This window comes from Rutidosis leptorrhynchoides, chromosome 10, assembly GCF_046630445.1.
Source record: "Rutidosis leptorrhynchoides isolate AG116_Rl617_1_P2 chromosome 10, CSIRO_AGI_Rlap_v1, whole genome shotgun sequence".
In the NCBI taxonomy this organism is placed as follows: Eukaryota; Viridiplantae; Streptophyta; class Magnoliopsida; order Asterales; family Asteraceae; genus Rutidosis; species Rutidosis leptorrhynchoides.
Genome location: NC_092342.1, coordinates 112,533,228 through 112,551,764, shown reverse-complemented (window position 1 = coordinate 112,551,764; position 18,537 = coordinate 112,533,228). Strand labels below are relative to the sequence as shown.

At 32.8% G+C, this 18,537-nt stretch overlaps 1 protein-coding gene across 1 annotated transcript; it reads left to right on the top strand.

Moving 5' to 3' along the window:
• The first annotated feature begins 3,255 nt into the window (after positions 1-3,255).
• On the top strand, positions 3,256-5,162 carry LOC139873505 (uncharacterized). Its single transcript, XM_071861431.1, has 2 exons — positions 3,256-3,578; positions 4,663-5,162. The coding sequence occupies exons 1-2, from the start codon at positions 3,268-3,270 to the stop codon at positions 4,670-4,672; spliced, it is 321 nt and encodes a 106-aa protein (XP_071717532.1). The 5' UTR covers positions 3,256-3,267; the 3' UTR covers positions 4,673-5,162.
• Positions 5,163-18,537: the final 13,375 nt, after the last annotated feature.

The following is an 18,537-nucleotide window of genomic DNA, read 5'->3' as shown; positions in this document are numbered from 1 at the left end:
TATTAACAGAGGGAGATATATATAGATGGTGTAGGTGTTTACTCGAGCAGAAACTGGCCAATTTATAGAAGAATTTGTGATCCTGAAGCCCATGCACTCACATGAGATTTTAGTGTATTTCCCATGCACTCGCATGGGCTCATGCAAGTGCATGGGGTTTTAGTGCATTTCTCATGCAGTCGCATGGCCAGGCTGTCCAGCTCCAATTATTTTTGTACACTAGCTTGTCGACATATTATTTAAATATATATAATATATATATAATTTAAATTAATTATATATATTTTTATATATATATATATATATATATATATATTCTTGTGCATAGTTGACTTGTAATTTTAGGTCCGTTAACTCGCGCGTTGATGCTCGGTTTATGTCTCGGTTCCAGATTTTTTGAACGTCTTTTCGTATGCTTAGATATCTTGTACTTTGTGTTCTGCGACTTGTACTTTTATCAATATTTAGACGATAATCATCAGTAAATTGAACCACTTGGAGTTTAACTTGTACGTTTGAGCATTTTGGACGTTTGCGTCTTCAAATCTTTTTTTTCGCCTTTTGTCTTCACACTTATTTATTTAAACGATTACAACTTAAAAATAGAACAATTACAACTAAAAATATTACATATTGGAATGATATTGCTACTAAATATATGTTCGTTTGGAGCAATATCAATAATATATTTACACTCACCTTGTCGCCTTAATGAATGCAACCAAATAATCTGCAATTCGCCAATGAAATGTACCTATTCCATTTATCTTATAACAAACACACAATTAGGGTGGATTACAAACCAACACATATTGACACTTAGTGCAATTTTGACCCAATTGCACTTCCAAGGACAACCAATGCCCAAACTAACCAATAATCACTTAACGCTAGTGAAATGGTCCTATAACGCTAACTAGACCGAAACACAAGTGTTAAACACTTGTCTTCCCCAAATTAACTCACAAACCCTAAATTTGACCCATTTCACAATTAGGCTTTCAAACACACCCTTATGAGTTCAAACATTGTCACAATCACTAATTTACACACTTTCAAGTGATTAACACTAACTTTTAGACCTAAACATGGTCAATTAGTCTTCCAACCCAAAACCCACCAACAATGAGTTTAAAACCCCATTACTAGCTACACTAAACTCACTTCATGAGCATCAATGGGTTTCTCATCATTCAAGCTCAAACCCTAACTTTGAATATCAAATCAGCAAATGAAAATCGGAGTTAGAACTTACCACTACTACTGATTTGTAGCCAAGAACGAGATGAACAACCTTAACACTTGCACTTTGAAGAGATTTTCACTTCTTCTTCTCCAAACCAAACTTTCTCACTCTAAAATCCCCTTCTCTCTCTAAGATAAGATGAGATGGTTTTGTGTGGGCGAAAATGAGATCTAAGCTGAGTTCTAGATCAGTTTTAATGACCCCAAACCGACCCCCAAGTGAAAATACCAAAACACCCTCATTTAACCCCCAAAAAAGGTTAAAAACGTCCTGTCTGGCAGACCTCGCGACCCCCAGGGTTCAATTTCCCGCTCGCGAAATTTCAATACAAACTATGTGTTTGGCTATCGTGATCTCGCACCCGCGAGCCACCATGTCGCGACCGCGACGTGGCTTTTTCAGCCTTTCTCATTTTTTGATCAATGAAATCAAACACGGTCATCGTTAAACCATTCCACAAGCCAAACTTCGCAACTAGGAACTTAATTACCGCCACTAGCAACACGTTACGAAAAATGGGGTGTTACAGCGCGGCGCTCCAATATGCTATTTTCTCTGCGCGCAAACTTCCAACTTTCACAAACAATCGGCATTAAAAACACTTGAATCGGAGCGGCGCACGAAATATCTGAGCGACGCGCCATTATATTGATCCTGGTTCTGTTCACGAAAACTCTTTATTTAACATCAATCTTGAACCAAATCAACTCCTTCAACCCAAGTGTATGGAACTCATAATAAACATCAATTTAGCACCAACTAACACCTTATCATAAAAGGCGTTAAATCTCCATAAGAATCATAAAAACAGAAGGAAAATGTTTGATATCGCGATAAATAATATGCCCGATTTGATTGATATAACATACATCTTGGTTAACATTTTCTTGATCTGCACACTCTAAATATCCTTCCACCTTTTACTTTTCCGCATTTAGGAACCTCAAATCAACAAAATCAACTAATATCTTTTCTATCTAGACAATTTAACTAAAGACATCTATACGTTTAAATTCAATGTATTAAACCACCCTAGAGTTATTCACAGTACACCTAGCCGGAGAGTTAAACTCGAATAACCCTTAAACCCCCTCATTAGTTGACCAAGCATAAACCGAACCCTTTGATCTAACTTATGCTTGATCAAATGGCACCATCCGTGGGATCCGAAGTTAAAAGGTTTGATTAATCGTTTTTCTTTATGTTCGTTACACTTTTTTGCCTTTTCAGTTACAGCCGTGCGATGTTAAAGAAGAACAAATACAAACATGACAAACAGTCATCAGCAGATAGAAACAAAGTGCAAAGCCGACCAGATGGATGGAAGGGAAACGACTCATATCTTCTCTCCTACCATTCGAATGATTAATACTTCATGTGCGCCAATCATTGTACAAGGATGCCTAGCCGAATCCGGATACGGAATAAAGCGCCTACACATGAACACAAGTAGCAGTGTGGACATTATGTACGAACAATGCTTTAGGCAGCTACAGGAACCTATCACGCAGGCTATTAGACCCCTGTCTTAGCTCTCTCTGGGTTTTCAGGAGAATCCGTATGGCCGATAGGAGCCTTGAGTCTAAAGCTGGAACTAAAGGATGAAAAAGACGAGCTTAAGGCACACACCGAGGATGTTGAGTTACGTGTCTTGCGCTCGCACTCATGATGTAATGAGATATTGGGAAGAACGTCACTCGAGAAGTTTGGATCCATACCTTCGATGATTAACGGGTCACCAAAACGAGGGGTTGCAACCCTCGAGTCAAAGCCAATGGAGGGTTTATGCGCTTTAGTTAAGGTTAAAATTGAAGAAGTTAACGAGCATAGAGGATATTTTTATTTTTGTATTTCACCGAAAATAAATAAATACTAGTAGTACTAAGTACTAACATAAAGCGGATCTCTTGACCCGTTTTGTCTTCTCGGTGAATCTGACAGCATAATTCCGCAAAATTGCTCCTTGAAAACAATATCAATCTTTCTTTCTAAAAACCCTAACCCTAACCCTAACCCTAACAATGAACTCCATTTCCAGACGCTTCACGTCAATTTTTACTCGGCCGAACGTCGAATTAAATCACCGGAGCTTCGATTTACACCAATGGCGTGGTATTCGTGTAAAAATTTTGAACAACAACTTGGAAAGAGGACTAATTTATATGGAACGGATAATGCGATCGAGTGGTATTGAACGTATGATTAAGAACGAACAGCTATATCACATCAAAAATTCAGAGAAACGAGTTCTGGCTCGTAAGAATCTACAGCGTAGGCTTAAATCACAAGACCTAGCTCGTAAGCTCAAATCGATTCTCGTTCGAAAAGTCAGGTATGATGATTTGTTCTAATCGCTTAACATTTACGCAGATGTAGGAATTGTTGTTTACTAATTGGTTAATTAGTGTGTTATGCAGTTGTGTGTGTATTGTTGCAGGATGGTATGTATTGCATTTTAGGTTTTTTTGGCCATACTTACACGAATCGAGAATTAGTTATTTTTGTAAGCTTATAATTAATGTAGTGACGCATCAAGTATGATTAGTTATTTTTGTAAGCTTATAATTAATGTAGTGACGCATCAAGTATGCTAAGTACTGAGGAAACTTAGGAATTCATCAATTCAAAGCCAGATACATTAAGATGTGAAGTACTGATAGAGACGATTATTCGATTAAACATTTAAAATGACCCGAAGATCATGATAGAATAGATGCTTAGCGGTACTAGGATAGTAAATATGCTGATGCGAGAATGAGTGATTTTGCGCACATTTATAAGCCATGTGAATCACACACAATAGTAGTATAACTGAATTACAATATACATCAACAAGTGAGTAACATATAAACATCCATGTCATTTTGTAAATTGTTATTTGTAAACTTTTGTGTGTTAGCATGAAGAGAGCAATAGTAGTATAACTTTGAACACCTTCACTTTGTTCTCTGACCATGACTAAATATCACACACAATTGGAACTTCGTATGTCATTGTATTTAGATATCTGTCCTGTTCTATATTTGATGGGTTCCATACTCTGCTGTATAGGTAATCCGCCTTTTTAGAGATTTGTTGCTAACATTTTTCAGATGGAATTTGTCCCTATGTATATATGCAACATATCCATTTGTGAAATTGTTCCTTTTTTTTAAATAACCTATTTATTCAGTAAATTATACTGTAATCAATACTGTTGTTGGTATCTTTCTGGTGAGTTGTGATACTGTTGTTGATGATCGGATTCGTTAAGATTAAACTTTGGGTTAATTTATTCTGTAGCAACATATTTGTTAAGGTTAATATTATTGAGGTCTTTCTTGGTTCACGTAACACAAAACACACTTTTTTTTTCCTTCCAAATTGTATACTGTGGCATTGTGCGTTATCTTACATGTTCTTCTCGATGGATGCAGGGGTTACTGAGCATATTTCCGGATATTTCCTTAATGGACAACTTCACAAGGTAGTCATTACATTATAATGGTCTGGAACATATCATAAACATTTGCAAGAGTTTAGTTGGGTTCTTGAAACGTTTGTTTCATATTTCAGTGATTATTGTACTTGAATTTATCCATCCCCGTGCTGATGGATTTTGTGAACAGATCCTGACATCGCTTTTGTGTCCCATTACTCTTACTATCAATATATTTATGGTGGCTATTTTCTGTCTACGACATTTGTCTAATAAGTGACCAGGTGAATTGAGAGTTCTGAAATTATGGGTAAAGGTTTTGGTGATACTTGTATTTCATGTGGTGTTAAAGCTTGTTGAAATGGATTATAAACATTATTTTGGATCTATTGTACTCGGATAAGTGAGTTTAATCAGTCAAATACTCAAATGTGAATTCCGCATGGTCATGGCTGCAAACAAACTTTATTGGACACGAATGGTTTTCAAAGTTTATTATGTGGAACTCTTATTCATATGTGGTATTGACATGCTTGTCTGTATTATTTTAGACGACTAAAATCCTAATACAAGATCAACATTTTGTATGTTTTATTATTATATGGTAATGGTAATACTGACTAAATGGAGAAGTGTAGGACGAATATTTTAACTCACATGCCGATTATCATGTGATCCTTTGTGGTCCTGGTAATCCTTTGCAATCATGTATCATGATGGTTTTTCTACTAGCTATGTGAATTAATACAATTACATATTCTTGGCCGATTTAAAAACTATTGGTCGAGTTTGTGTGGAAAAACTGTTTGCACTCAACATAATGTTTAGAGACCCATGTTAGTTTATAGTTTATGTTATTTATACAGTAGTATTTTTAATCATGAGGTGATAGTCGAGTGACGATTCAGACTTTCCTACTAAAGTACAAAGGGGGTTGGGAGTACGAGTCCATGAAACATCAAAAAACCCCTTATGGCCACGGAGGTTCACTGTGCACGACTTCGGACAACTTGCAATTTGTCGCATCGAGATTAGTCTACTCACAAAAGCGAGTCAGAACTCAGGTCCGAAAGGGAACATGTAATTTTTTGCGTTCTCTTTTATTTCAAATTATTATTAATAGAGCCGATCCTTGTAACTGAGAATTATTTACCCAACATCAAGTGAGTGGGTTCTAAGACTCCAATAAGATGGAATTTTTATAGAGTATTATTAAAATTGTGTTGGACATCATTTAAAGAAATTATCATATATATTTTCAAGATTAATAATTTTACGAAAGCAAAGAGTTATTGTTTAGAAAGAAAAAAAAAATTACAAGATAGTAAGATACTACTAAAGTTTTATGAGACTCCATTAAATTATAATCATATAATCTCCACCGGTTAGAGTAACGTTCTTTTTCACGATGTTTTGGAAGATAAAAGAAATACTCCGTGAGAGGTAAGAGAAATTTACGTATATTTGATTTTAAGTTTTAAGGAAAATCAAAGAAATATAAAAAGTATCTAAATTAAATATGATTTATTTGTTTATGTTCTTTTAAAATCCCTCCTATCAAAAGTAGAAAATTAAACTACTTTTTCTCTTAATTTATATTTTATTTTGTTTAAGTTAAAATGTTCGTTTTGTCCTGAATACAAAACTTAAATTTTTTCTACATTATAATAATTAATAAAAAAAATTCCTTACACATTAAAATTTGTTTTGATTGGTAAAACTGATGATTAATGAAATAATACAAAATATGTCAACATTTATAGAATGATTAAAGGGCAATAATAATAATAATAATAATAAATAATCTCTTTTATATATAATAACAAAACTAAAAATAGGTCATCTACCCTAACATTAACTAATCCTAGCCTTTCATTTACTTAACCAAAACTAATCTTAAACCATTTATTCGTCCCTAAACTTCCTAATGACATCATAATCATCTCCATTAATTGTTTGATTACCAAAACACCCTTCTAACCTAAAATTTGGTTGGCCTATTTTCTAATTGAAGTGGTCGCAAACAATACTTCACATTTTAGGGTTTCATTTAAAAAATTTTCAATAAACTCACAGATCGTTTTCTCTCAAAATTGTCTCTTCTTCAAAAAGTGATTACGCCAAATCTCCATGATTAATACCGATAATCATACCTGCGATGATTAATACTTTTGCTATTCACAAGATGATTATCCCGTAACGACGTATTCATTGCCTTAAATTAGGAAAGTCACTGTAATTTTTTTTATTTTTTTTGAATTAGGGTTTTTCTTTGGTTTTTTGAACAATTCTTCATATCTGCTATTTTCTTGTGTCGATGAATAGTTTGATCATTCAGGATTTTATTTTGTTTTTGATTATGAATTTTGTTTGAAGTATGGGTCTCGATAATAAACCTTTCCTGTATTTATTTCATAGGTATTTGTATGTTTATCTTTGATTGGATTATCATGTGTTTTTCGAATTATTCTGCATTGTTTTTGTTGATTATAGGAGTAATTTTTATTCAATGTTATTTGTTTTTGTTTTTAGTTTCGGAATATGTTGAAAGTAATATGTAATTGCATTCTGAGCAAGAAAAGCAGGCTCCTCCTACTTTTGGTTCTTTAAATTATTCGAACAAATGTTAAAATTTAGTTTCATGTTATGTTAATATAAAATTGGTGTATATGTTATGTTTCAGAATTTGAGAAAAAAAGATATATCATACATCGTGTATTGAAGTATAACATATAACTGCTAATTTTATCTGTGGCTTTGAAGTTATTATGGCTTTACAAAAGCTTCGTAAAATTCTGAATTGAAGTCCTGTTTGTATGGTGATATTATGATACATTATTTGGTTTGTCGTTTAATACTTTGTATGCATATGTTTTCAACCAAACCTCACCTCTGGTAGTGTCGCTACTTCACTTATTCAATGTATGTCTTTGCTTATAAGCAAACTGGAACTAAGAAGACGTTTGCGATGGAAGAAATTTCTTGAAACACGGGAGTTAACTTCGTACCTTGGAGGTGTTGTACAGGGTTTCTGAAGGGCGGGAGTTAACTGTATTCGGTTGCAGGTGTACATTAACACTTCTTATCACTAAATTCATAATGTTTGTATTAACACTTCTTATCATTAATTTCATAATGTTTTGTATTCCGTTACAGGTGTAGATTCACTGAGTTAGACAGACAAGAATGCAAATTTCATTTGATGTGGCAAATTCTCTGGTAATAGTTTATAGCTTATTTAGAAATAATAAGTAGGATTTTTTTTGGAACTTTACTATTTTATTTTATTCAACACTCATTTGTTGTCCCATTATGAAGACGGGTCTAGGAATGCCTCCACTTTTACCGTGATCCTCCATTGCCTCATAGAGACATCAAGTCAAGAAACATATTGGTTATGAGAATTTTGTATGAAAGGTATGGTCAATCATGTTCTTCAGTTATATTTTTTGAACGCCACTCTGTGGTGCTTGATTATAACCAAAACTATAACCTTTCGAAGATATGTGATTTTAGTTTAATGCTCAAGTTTCATTTCATTCCTTTTTGCAGACTTTGGCTGTGCATACGCTTCTAAAGATGGGTCCATTTATTTTGAACCAGTTACTCAGAAATCCGAGGAACTTACGGTAAAAAGATATATTTTCTTCAACCATGTTTTAGAGGTGGCAAGATGGGATGGTTGGCATTTGATGAGTCATATAAGGATGGGTCTGTTGAAGGTATCACTGTCGTTTGGGCATGTTATACTTTCTCTAAAATTTATAGGTTATCACTAACTTTTTTTTAAATAAATATAAGTATCATTGTATAGCACTAACGACATCAATAACTCTTAGGTTTGCCTTTTCAGCTTCATATGGCGTGTGAGTATGTTGGTGACAATACAAATACGACATCATTTTGTAGGACGCCAACTCATTAATTGAGCTAAAATGCCACAACACATAAAAGGCAAACTTGTTATGTAAAAGGAATAACATAGGGTTTTAATGTTTGTCGCATAAATCTTACGCTCGTGATCTTGATTTTGAATCTGATATTGCCATTCCAACCAAATCAACCATGATCCCAGGCTCCATCATTTGTTAATATTTGAAATCAAATAGACCTAAATGTCCCTGTAAGTAGAAAACACGGACGCTAATAATAAAATTAGGGTTCCATTCTTTAACATCAGTTGCGTAAATCAAAAATCCAGAGCAACCATTCATTTTCCGCAAAATCCTCTTACCATATCAAATCGATATCAAAATGATCGAGGAAATTATGAATTAATAAGACTTCGAAATTTTGATTTGCTTGAGTGATTTACGAAACCTTGGTTTTCAACTTCCATGATTTTTAGGGTTTGTTTTTTGTCGATCATAGTTAAAAAAGGTGCGGAAGTTAAAAAAGAAGTTGTGCCCCTGGTCTCCTTCACTTTTAGTCTCAAATAGCTAAATCTCCCATGGTGTAGCAAGAGTTCTTTGAACATTTACATGAAAAGGTTCATACAGTAGAGCACGTCACACATCATGATCTTATTTTCCTACAAGTTTATGCACGAGATGTGTTTGAAGTGATAATTACACTCTTTTTACTGAAGTCACTCTTATATACATTTTTCTTTGTTTTGGCATGTTTCCATCAATAGATTTGGTAAACTTACTTTCTTTTAATTCCCTGATCTTTAACATGCACATTGACTAAAGGTGGCAAGATGAGCCAGTTGGTTGGGTTGAATAGTGGGCCATAACAGCGTCGGGTTAAAGCACATCAAACTTATATTCGTGTTGCAACCTTTTATTTTCATCTAATTAAAAATACATTACCGATAGTGATGCATCCAATATTTAAATTGGGTCAGTACAATGACGAATTTTAATATTTGATTACAATAATCATCCACTAAATCATTCGTAATCATCCACTAAATTTATATAACTGGTGCACTGTGTCATTTAGTTAAGATTGTATGCCGACCGAAACAGAGTTTTGTTGTTGAATCATATATATATATATATATATATATATATATATATATATATATATATATATATATATATATATATATATATATATATATATATATATATATATATATATATATAAGGTTATAATCAAGAGGGAAGCACTTTTTTGGGGGGTGGGTTGGGGGGGGGGGGGAAGGGAAGAGGGAAGTAAAATTTATTTATTTTTTCATTTTTTTCAACATTAAGAACACACGAAAATATGAACATTTAAAAAAAGACACTTTGTGATAAATGTTATTATTTTGGCGGGAAAACGCTCGAAGAAAAAAACTGATAACGTGCAACATACGTAATGTTATTCCTGAATGTTCTGTAGTGACCCGAACTTTTCCATGATTATATATTAAATGAAAACTATATTTGCATGATTAAATGTTTTCAACATGTTAAGCAATCAAACTTGTTAAGACTTGATTTATTGAAATGAATTTCATGTAGACAATTGACCACTCAAGTTGACCGGCGATTCACGAACGTTAAAACTTGTAAAAACAACATGATATATATATATATATATATATATATATATATATATATATATATATATATATATATATATATATAACATGATATTATGATGAGTAAGTATCTCACCAAGTACATTAACAATGAGTTATATACATAAAATGAAAGTAGTGAATTAAGAAACGCGAAACGATATATATAACGACTATCGTTACAATGACGTCTTACTAAATACATATGTATCATGTTAAGATATTAATACACTATGTTTAACATCATGAAATGATAATTACATATATCATTAAGCGTATTAACAATGAACTACACGAGTAAGATGAGACTACTAACTTAAGGATTTTGAAACAATACATATATGTAACGATTATCGTTGTAATTGTATTTTACACATATTTATATGATATTAAGATATATTAATACACCATGTTAACATGTTAACATAACAATTTAACATCTCATTTAAGTGTAATAACAATGGATCAATTACATTTAACAAGATCGTTAACTTAAAGGTTCCGAAACAACACTTACATATAACGACTAATGATGACTTAACGACTCAGTTAAATGTATATACATGTAGTGTATTAAGATGTATTAATACACTTTTGGAAGACTTCATGACATATATCAAAGCACTTCTACTTAACAAAAATGCTTACAATTACATCCTCATTCATTTTCATCAACAATTCTACTCGTATGCACCCGCATTCGTACTCGTACAATACACAGCTTCTAAGATGTATATACTATTGGTATATACACTCAATCATTAGCTCCTTAGCAGTTCATGTGAGTCATTAAACATGTGGGAACCATAATTTGGCAACTAGCATGAAATATCTTACAAAATTACAAAAATATTATAAATCATTCATGAATTATTTACATGAAAACAAAATTACACATCCTTTATATCTAATCCATATACCAACGACCAAAAACACCTACAAACACTTTCATTCTTCAATTTTATTCATATAATTGATCTCTCTCAAGTTCTATCTTCAAGTTCTAAGTGTTCTTCATAAATTCTATAAGTTCTAGTTTCATAAAATCAAGAATACTATCAAGTTTGCAAGATTACTTCCAAGCTTTCTAATCCAATCCAAGTAATCATCTAAGCTCAAGAAATCTTTCTTATTTACAGTAAGATATCTTTCTAATACAAGATAATACTCATATTTAAACTTTGATTCAATTTCTATAACTATAACTATCTTATTTTAGGTGAAAATCTTACTTGAACTTGTTTTCGTGTCACGATTCTACTTCAAGAACTTTCAAGCCATCCAAGAATCCTTTGAAGCTAGATCAATTTTTGTCACTTCCAGTATATTTACCTACTAAAATTTAGGTAGTAATGATGTTCATAACATCATTCGATTCATATATATAAAACTATCTTATTCGAAGATTTGAACATGTAATCACTAGAACATAGTTTAGTTAATTCTAAACTTGTTACCAAATAAAAGTTAATCCTTCTAACTTGACTTTTAAAATCAACTAGACATATGTTCTATATCTATATGATATGCTAACTTAATGATTTAAAACTTGGAAACACGAAGAACACCGTAAAATCGGATATACGCCGTCGTAGTAAAACCGGGGGCTGTTTTGGTTTGGATAATTAAAAACTATGATAAACTTTAATTTAAAAGCTATTCTTCTGGGAAAAGGATTTTTCTTATGAACATGAAACTATATCCAAAAATCATGGTTAAACTCAAAGTGGAAGTATGTTTTCCAAAATGGTCATCTAGACGTCGTTCTTTCGACTGAAATGACTACCTTTACAAAAACGACTTGCAACCTGGATTTCCTACTATAAACTTATACTTTTTATGTTTAGATTCATAAACTTATGTTCAATATGAAACCATAGCAACTTGAATCACTCGAAACGGATTTAAAACGAAGAAGTTATGGGTAAAACAAGATTGGATAATTTTGCTTGTTGTAGCTACGTTAAATTTGTAACAAATTTATACAAATCATAACTTAACTAACTTATATTGTATTATACATGTATTATAACATATATTATGTAATCTTGGGATACCATAGACACGAATACAATGTTTTGACAAATCATATCGACCCATCTATATATATATTTCGGAACAACCATAGACACTCTATATGCAGTAATGTTGGAGTTAGCTATACAGTGTTGAGGTTGATTCCAAAATATTATATATACTTTGAGTTGTGATCTAGCCTGAGACTTGTATACACGAGGTCGTGGATTGATTCGAGATAATATATATTGCTTTATTTCTGTACATCTAACTGTGGACAACTAGTTGTAGGTTACTAACGAGGACTGCTGACATAACAAACTCAAATCATTAAAATGTAATAAAAAATGTTGTAATTATATTTTGATCATACTTTGATACATATGTACATATTTGTTATAGGTTCATGAATCGACCAGTGGCCAAGTCTTACTTCCCGACGAAGTAAAAATGTGTGAAAGTGAGTTATAGTCCCACTTTTAAATCTAATATTTTTGGGATGAGAATACATGCAGTTTTGTAAATGCTTTACAAAATAGACACAAGTACTTGAAATTACATTCTATGTTGGATTATGAATACCGAATATCACCCTTTTAGCTTGGTAACCTAAGAATTAGGGAACAGACACCCTAATTGACGCGAATCCTAAAGGTAGATCTACGGACCCTAACTCCCCCCATACTGGAAAATGGTATGCTTTAGTACTTCGAGTTATTAATACAGATGGATTTCTGTTTTGGGGATATTCTATATGCATTTTGTTAATGTCGGTTACCAGGTGTTCAACATATGAATGATTTTTATACAGATTGTATGTTATTAAAAGATGAAATCTTGTGGTCTATTATTACGATTTGATATATATAGGTTAAACCTATAACTCACCAACATTTTTGTTGACGTTTAAAGCATGCTTATTCTCAGGTGATTATTAAGAGCTTCCGCTGTTGCATGCTAATTTATGGATAAGAGTTAGAGTCAGCATGCTTGTATAATAACGTTTAAAAACTGCATTCAAAGATTTAAATTGATGTGTAATATTATTGTAAACCATTATGTAATAATCATGTGAAAATGCTATATTTTAGATTATCATTATTTGATAATCGTCGTAATATTTTTAGACCTTTATTGATAAAATAAAGGTTATGGTTTGTTTAAAAATTGAATGCAGTCTTTGAAAAACGTCTCATATAGAGGTCAAAACCTCGCAACGAAATCAATTAATATGGAACGTTTATAATCGATATGAACGGGACATTTCAGTTGGTATCCGAGCGTTGGTCTTAGAGAACCAGAATTTTGCATTAGTGTGTCTTATCGAGTTGTTAGGATGCATTAGTGAGTCTGGACTTCGACCGTGTTTTCTTCAAAAACGATTGCTTAACACTTTTTGTTGGAAACTATATATTATTAACATGTAAATATTATGTGATATATTAATCTCTTAACGTGTTTGATATTGTGTGATAGATGTCTACTTCTAGTACAAATCACATCGACTCACCTAATAATAATGAAGAGTCGAATATAATTTGGGAAGATTCACAAAATCCCGAGGAGGAACCGGAAGAGGAGGAACCGAAAGAAGAGGAACCGAAAGATGTGGAACCGGAAGAAGAAGAGGTTTCAGAGGAAGAAATATTAATACCTATAGTTAAACGATTAAATAAAAGAAAATCCTCAACCAACAAACCAAAGTTAATAATGGTCAATGGTGTTTCCGCCGAGGAAACAAAATATTGGGAAAATTACCAATTTTCTGATGAATAGGATCCCGAAGAGGATTCCGATGATGTTATAGAAATTATCTTGACCCAAATTGAAAAAGCAAAAGAAAACAATAAGGGAAAAGGTATCAAAATAGAGAAACCTAATTACAACCCCGATGAACTTTATATATATCGTAAACACCCGTACTTCTTAAATTTTAACAATAACCCGAGAACCTCTAAGCCACTAGGTTTTTCTAAACCATTTGTTAAAATGACGGCTCGTATTAGGGGATCACCATATATCCCTAGGAAATTAGCGAAACAAACCAAGTCCGAAGAAGAAACAAGTGAGTCGGAATAAAGAGTTGTAATCATGTGATGTAATATATGTAATATAGTGTGCTTGTGCTTTTATGATAAATGTAAAAATTTCTTGTATTATTTGTTAAGTATCTTTTATGAATCTAACCCTCGTCTATTTTTACAGTATAAAAACACAAAATGGATGTTAAGGATAGACAACCAAAAATTTTAGAAGACCTACCCGGGGACATGATTGATGAAATCTTGTCTAGAGTCGGTCAGAATTCGTCGGCACAATTGTTTACGGCAAAATTAGTTTGTAGAACATTTGAAGAACGTTCCAGGCATGCCTTAGTTTATAAAAGAATTTCTTTTGAATGATGGGGTATATCACATTGGGGAGACCTTAAGTTACGTCGTGTTTTCTTTAAAGTGTTAAATGCGGGGAACCCAAGTGCAATTTTACGCTACGGGTTAAGAACCTATTTTGACTCAACATATCCCAACATAGGACTTCGTGCTTTAGAAAGAGCTTCTAACATGCAACATAAAGAAGCATGTTATGCTTAGGGGTTAGTGATGTTCGCTTCTCACCAAAGTGATAAAAAGAACATCGGATTACAACTTTTAAATAAAACCTTCCCACAAGTGACGGATTCGGTAGTTGGGGTGAGAAACAAGGTTTTTAGATTGTTACGGGACTGTTGGGCATTACGAAACCCTCGTCCTTTTGACGACGTTACAACATGCTGCCTAGCTAACGGTCATAATGGTTTTCTGCCACATAACCAAGGATAGGAAATAATATTAGTACAACCAGAATGCATGACTTGTTTCTGGACTTATGAATTACGTGTTTTTATTGCCTTTGCTGAACGACTTGCGTATTAACTAGGATTGTTGTCACAACTGTTTTGTATCAAAATTATTGTGTGATATATTTTATGCTATATGTAAAATAGCGGTATTGTAAATTTGTAAAATATTCTAAAAAAGTTTGAACGTGAAATTTATTGTAATCAGTTTTTTCATATAGAATTGTAGTAGTTAAATTGTATGTTAGCTACTAAGTATGAACTTAACGGGTAGGTACTACCCGAATTAAAACATATAAAACGCTAATATGAAGAAAAAACTTTTATAAACAAGTTCATATTATGCTACGAAATACTATTGACTACTCTTAATATTCTATATGATTAACTTAATTCTTTTGGCTATTTTTGAAGGAAATGGCACCGACTACTCGTCAGAACTTGAACATGAGCGAGGAAGACTTCTGTGTTTTCCTTGCTGCGAAGATAGCCGCCGTGCAGGCCGCAATGCAAAATAACAACAATAACTCTGGTTCTAGTAGTGGAACTAATTCCACAAGAAATCATGTAGGATGCTCATACAAAGAATTCACTGCCTGCAAACCTTTGGAATTTGATGGAACCGAGGGTCCAATCGGATTAAAATGGTGGACCGAGAAGGTTGAATCGGTGTTTGCCATAAGTAAATGTATTGAAGAAGACAAAGTAAAGTACGCTACGCATACCTTCATAGGTACTGCATTAACATGGTGGAATACCTATCTCGAGCAGGTGGGACAAGATACTGCATACGCGTTACCGTGGTCAGTACTCAAGCACTTGATGAACGAGCAGTATCGTCCCAGAAACGAGGTCAATAAGCTCAAGGTAGAGCTTAGAGAGTTACGGACACAAGGGTTCGACATTACCATGTATGAACGATGATTCACAGAGTTGTGCCTATTGTGTCCAGGAGCGTTCGAAGATGAAGAAGAGAAGATCGACGCGTTTGTAAAAGGGTTACCAGAAAAGATTCAAGAAGATGTGAGTTCACACGAGCCCGCTTCCATACAAAAGGCAAGTCGAATGGCTCATAAACTCATAAATCAGATTGAGGGAAGAATTAAAGAGCAGGCGGCCGAAGAAGCCAACACGAAACAACTCAAGAGGAAGTGGGAGGAAAATGGTGATAAGAGTCACCAGTACAACAACAACAACAATTACAACCACAATCGCAACAACTATCCCAACAACCGCAACAACAATCGTAACATTAACCGCAATCCTAACAATAACTACAACAAACGTCCCAACAACAACAACAACCACAACAACAACCATCCCAACAATAATAACAAAAGGCAAAAACCATGTCAGAGGTGTGAAGGATACCATCCGACTGGGTTCTGAACGACAACGTGTACTAAGTGTAAGAGAGGTGATCATAGCGCGACGAAGTGTGAAATCTACGGACCGGTGATTAACAAAAATAATGCAACGAGTAATGTCGGGACAAGTAATGCCGCCTTTATTTGTTATGGATGTGGAAAACCCGGCCACGTCAAGAGTAAATGCCCAAACCAAGGAAATACAAATGGGCAAAGCCGTGGAAGAGTCTTCAACATTAATTCGAAAGAAATGCAGGAAGACCCGGAGCTTGTTATGAAATGTCCCGTTCATATTGATTATAAACGTTCCGTATTAATTGATTTCGTTGCGAGGTTTTGACCTCTATATGAGACGTTTTTCAAAGACTACATTCATTTTTAAAACAACCATAACCTTTATTTTATCAATAAAGGTTTTAAAAACATTACGTAGATTATCAAATAATGATAATCTAAAATATAATGTTTACACACGACCATTACATAATGGTTTACAATAGAAATATATTACATCGACATATGTTTCTTGAATGCCATTTTTACACAATATCATACAAACATGGGCTCCAAATCTTGTCCTTATTTTAGTATGAAACAACGAAAGCTCTTAATATTCACCTGAGAATAAACATGCTTTAAACGTCAACAAAAATGTTGGTGAGTTATAGGTTTAACCTATATATATCAAATCGTAACAATAGACCACAAGATTTCATATTTCAATACACATCCCATACATAGAGATAAAAATCATTCATATGGTGAACACCTGGTAACCGACATTAACAAGATGCATATATAAGAATATCCCCATCATTCTGGGACACCCTTCGAATATGAGAAAAATAGATCTAGCTTCAAAGGATCCTTGGATGGCTTAAAAGTTCTTGAAGCAGAATCATGACACAAAAATAAGTTCAAGTAAGATTTCCACTCGAAATAAGATTGTTATAGTTATAGAAATTGATTCAAAGTTTGAATATGAGTATTACCTTGTATTAGAAAGATATCTTACTGTAAATAAGAAAGATTTCTTGAGGTTGAATGATCACTTTATAAGATTGGAAGTAAGGTAGCAAATTTGAAAGTATTCTTGATTTTATGAAACTAGAACTTATAGAATTTATGAAGCACACTTAGAACTTGAAGATAGAACTTGAGAGAGATGAATTAGATGAAGAAAATTGAAGAATGAAAGTGTTTGTAGGTGTTTTGGTCGTTGGTATATGGATTAGATATAAAGGATGTGTAATTTTGTTTACATGTAAATAAGTCATGAATGATTACTAATATTTTTGTAATTTTATGAGATATTTCATGCTAGTTGTCAAATGATGGTTCCCACATGTGTTAGGTGACTCACATGGGCTGCTAAGAGCTGATCATTGGAGTGTATATACCAATAGTACATACATCTAAAAGCTGTGTATTGTACGAGTACAAATACGGGTGCATACGAGTAGAATTGTTGATGAAACTGAACGAGGATGTAATTGTAAGCATTTTTGTTAAGTAGAAGTACTTTGATATGTGTCTTGAAGTCTTTCAAAAGTGTAAGAATACATATCAAAACACAACATGTATATACATTCTAATGGAGTCGTTAAGTCTTCGTTAGTCGTTACATGTAAGTGTTGTTTTGAAACCTTTAAGTTAACGATCTCAATTAATGTTGTTAACCCAATGTTTATTATATCAAATGAGATGTTAAATTATTATATTATCATTATATTATGATGTATGAATATCTTTTAATATGATATATACAATAAAATATCGTTACAACGATAATCGTTACATATAAGTCTCGTTTCGTAATTCTTGAGTTAGTAGTCTTGTTTTTACATATGTAGTTCATTGTTAACACACTTAATGATATATTTAAATATAATTTTATCATGTTAAATATAGTGTATCAATATCTTAATATGATACATATGTATTTAGTAGACGTTATCATAACGATAATCGTTATATATATATATATATATATATATATATATATATATATATATATATATATATATATATATATATATATATATATATATATATATATATATATATATATATATATATATATCATTTCGAGTTTCTTAACTTAGTAATCTCATTTCTTATGTATATCACACATTGTTAATA

Excerpts from the sequence above, each read along its gene's own strand:
- LOC139873505 (XM_071861431.1), top strand. The coding sequence starts at position 3,268 with ATGAACTCCATTTCCAGACGCTTCACGTCAATTTTTACTCGGCCGAAC.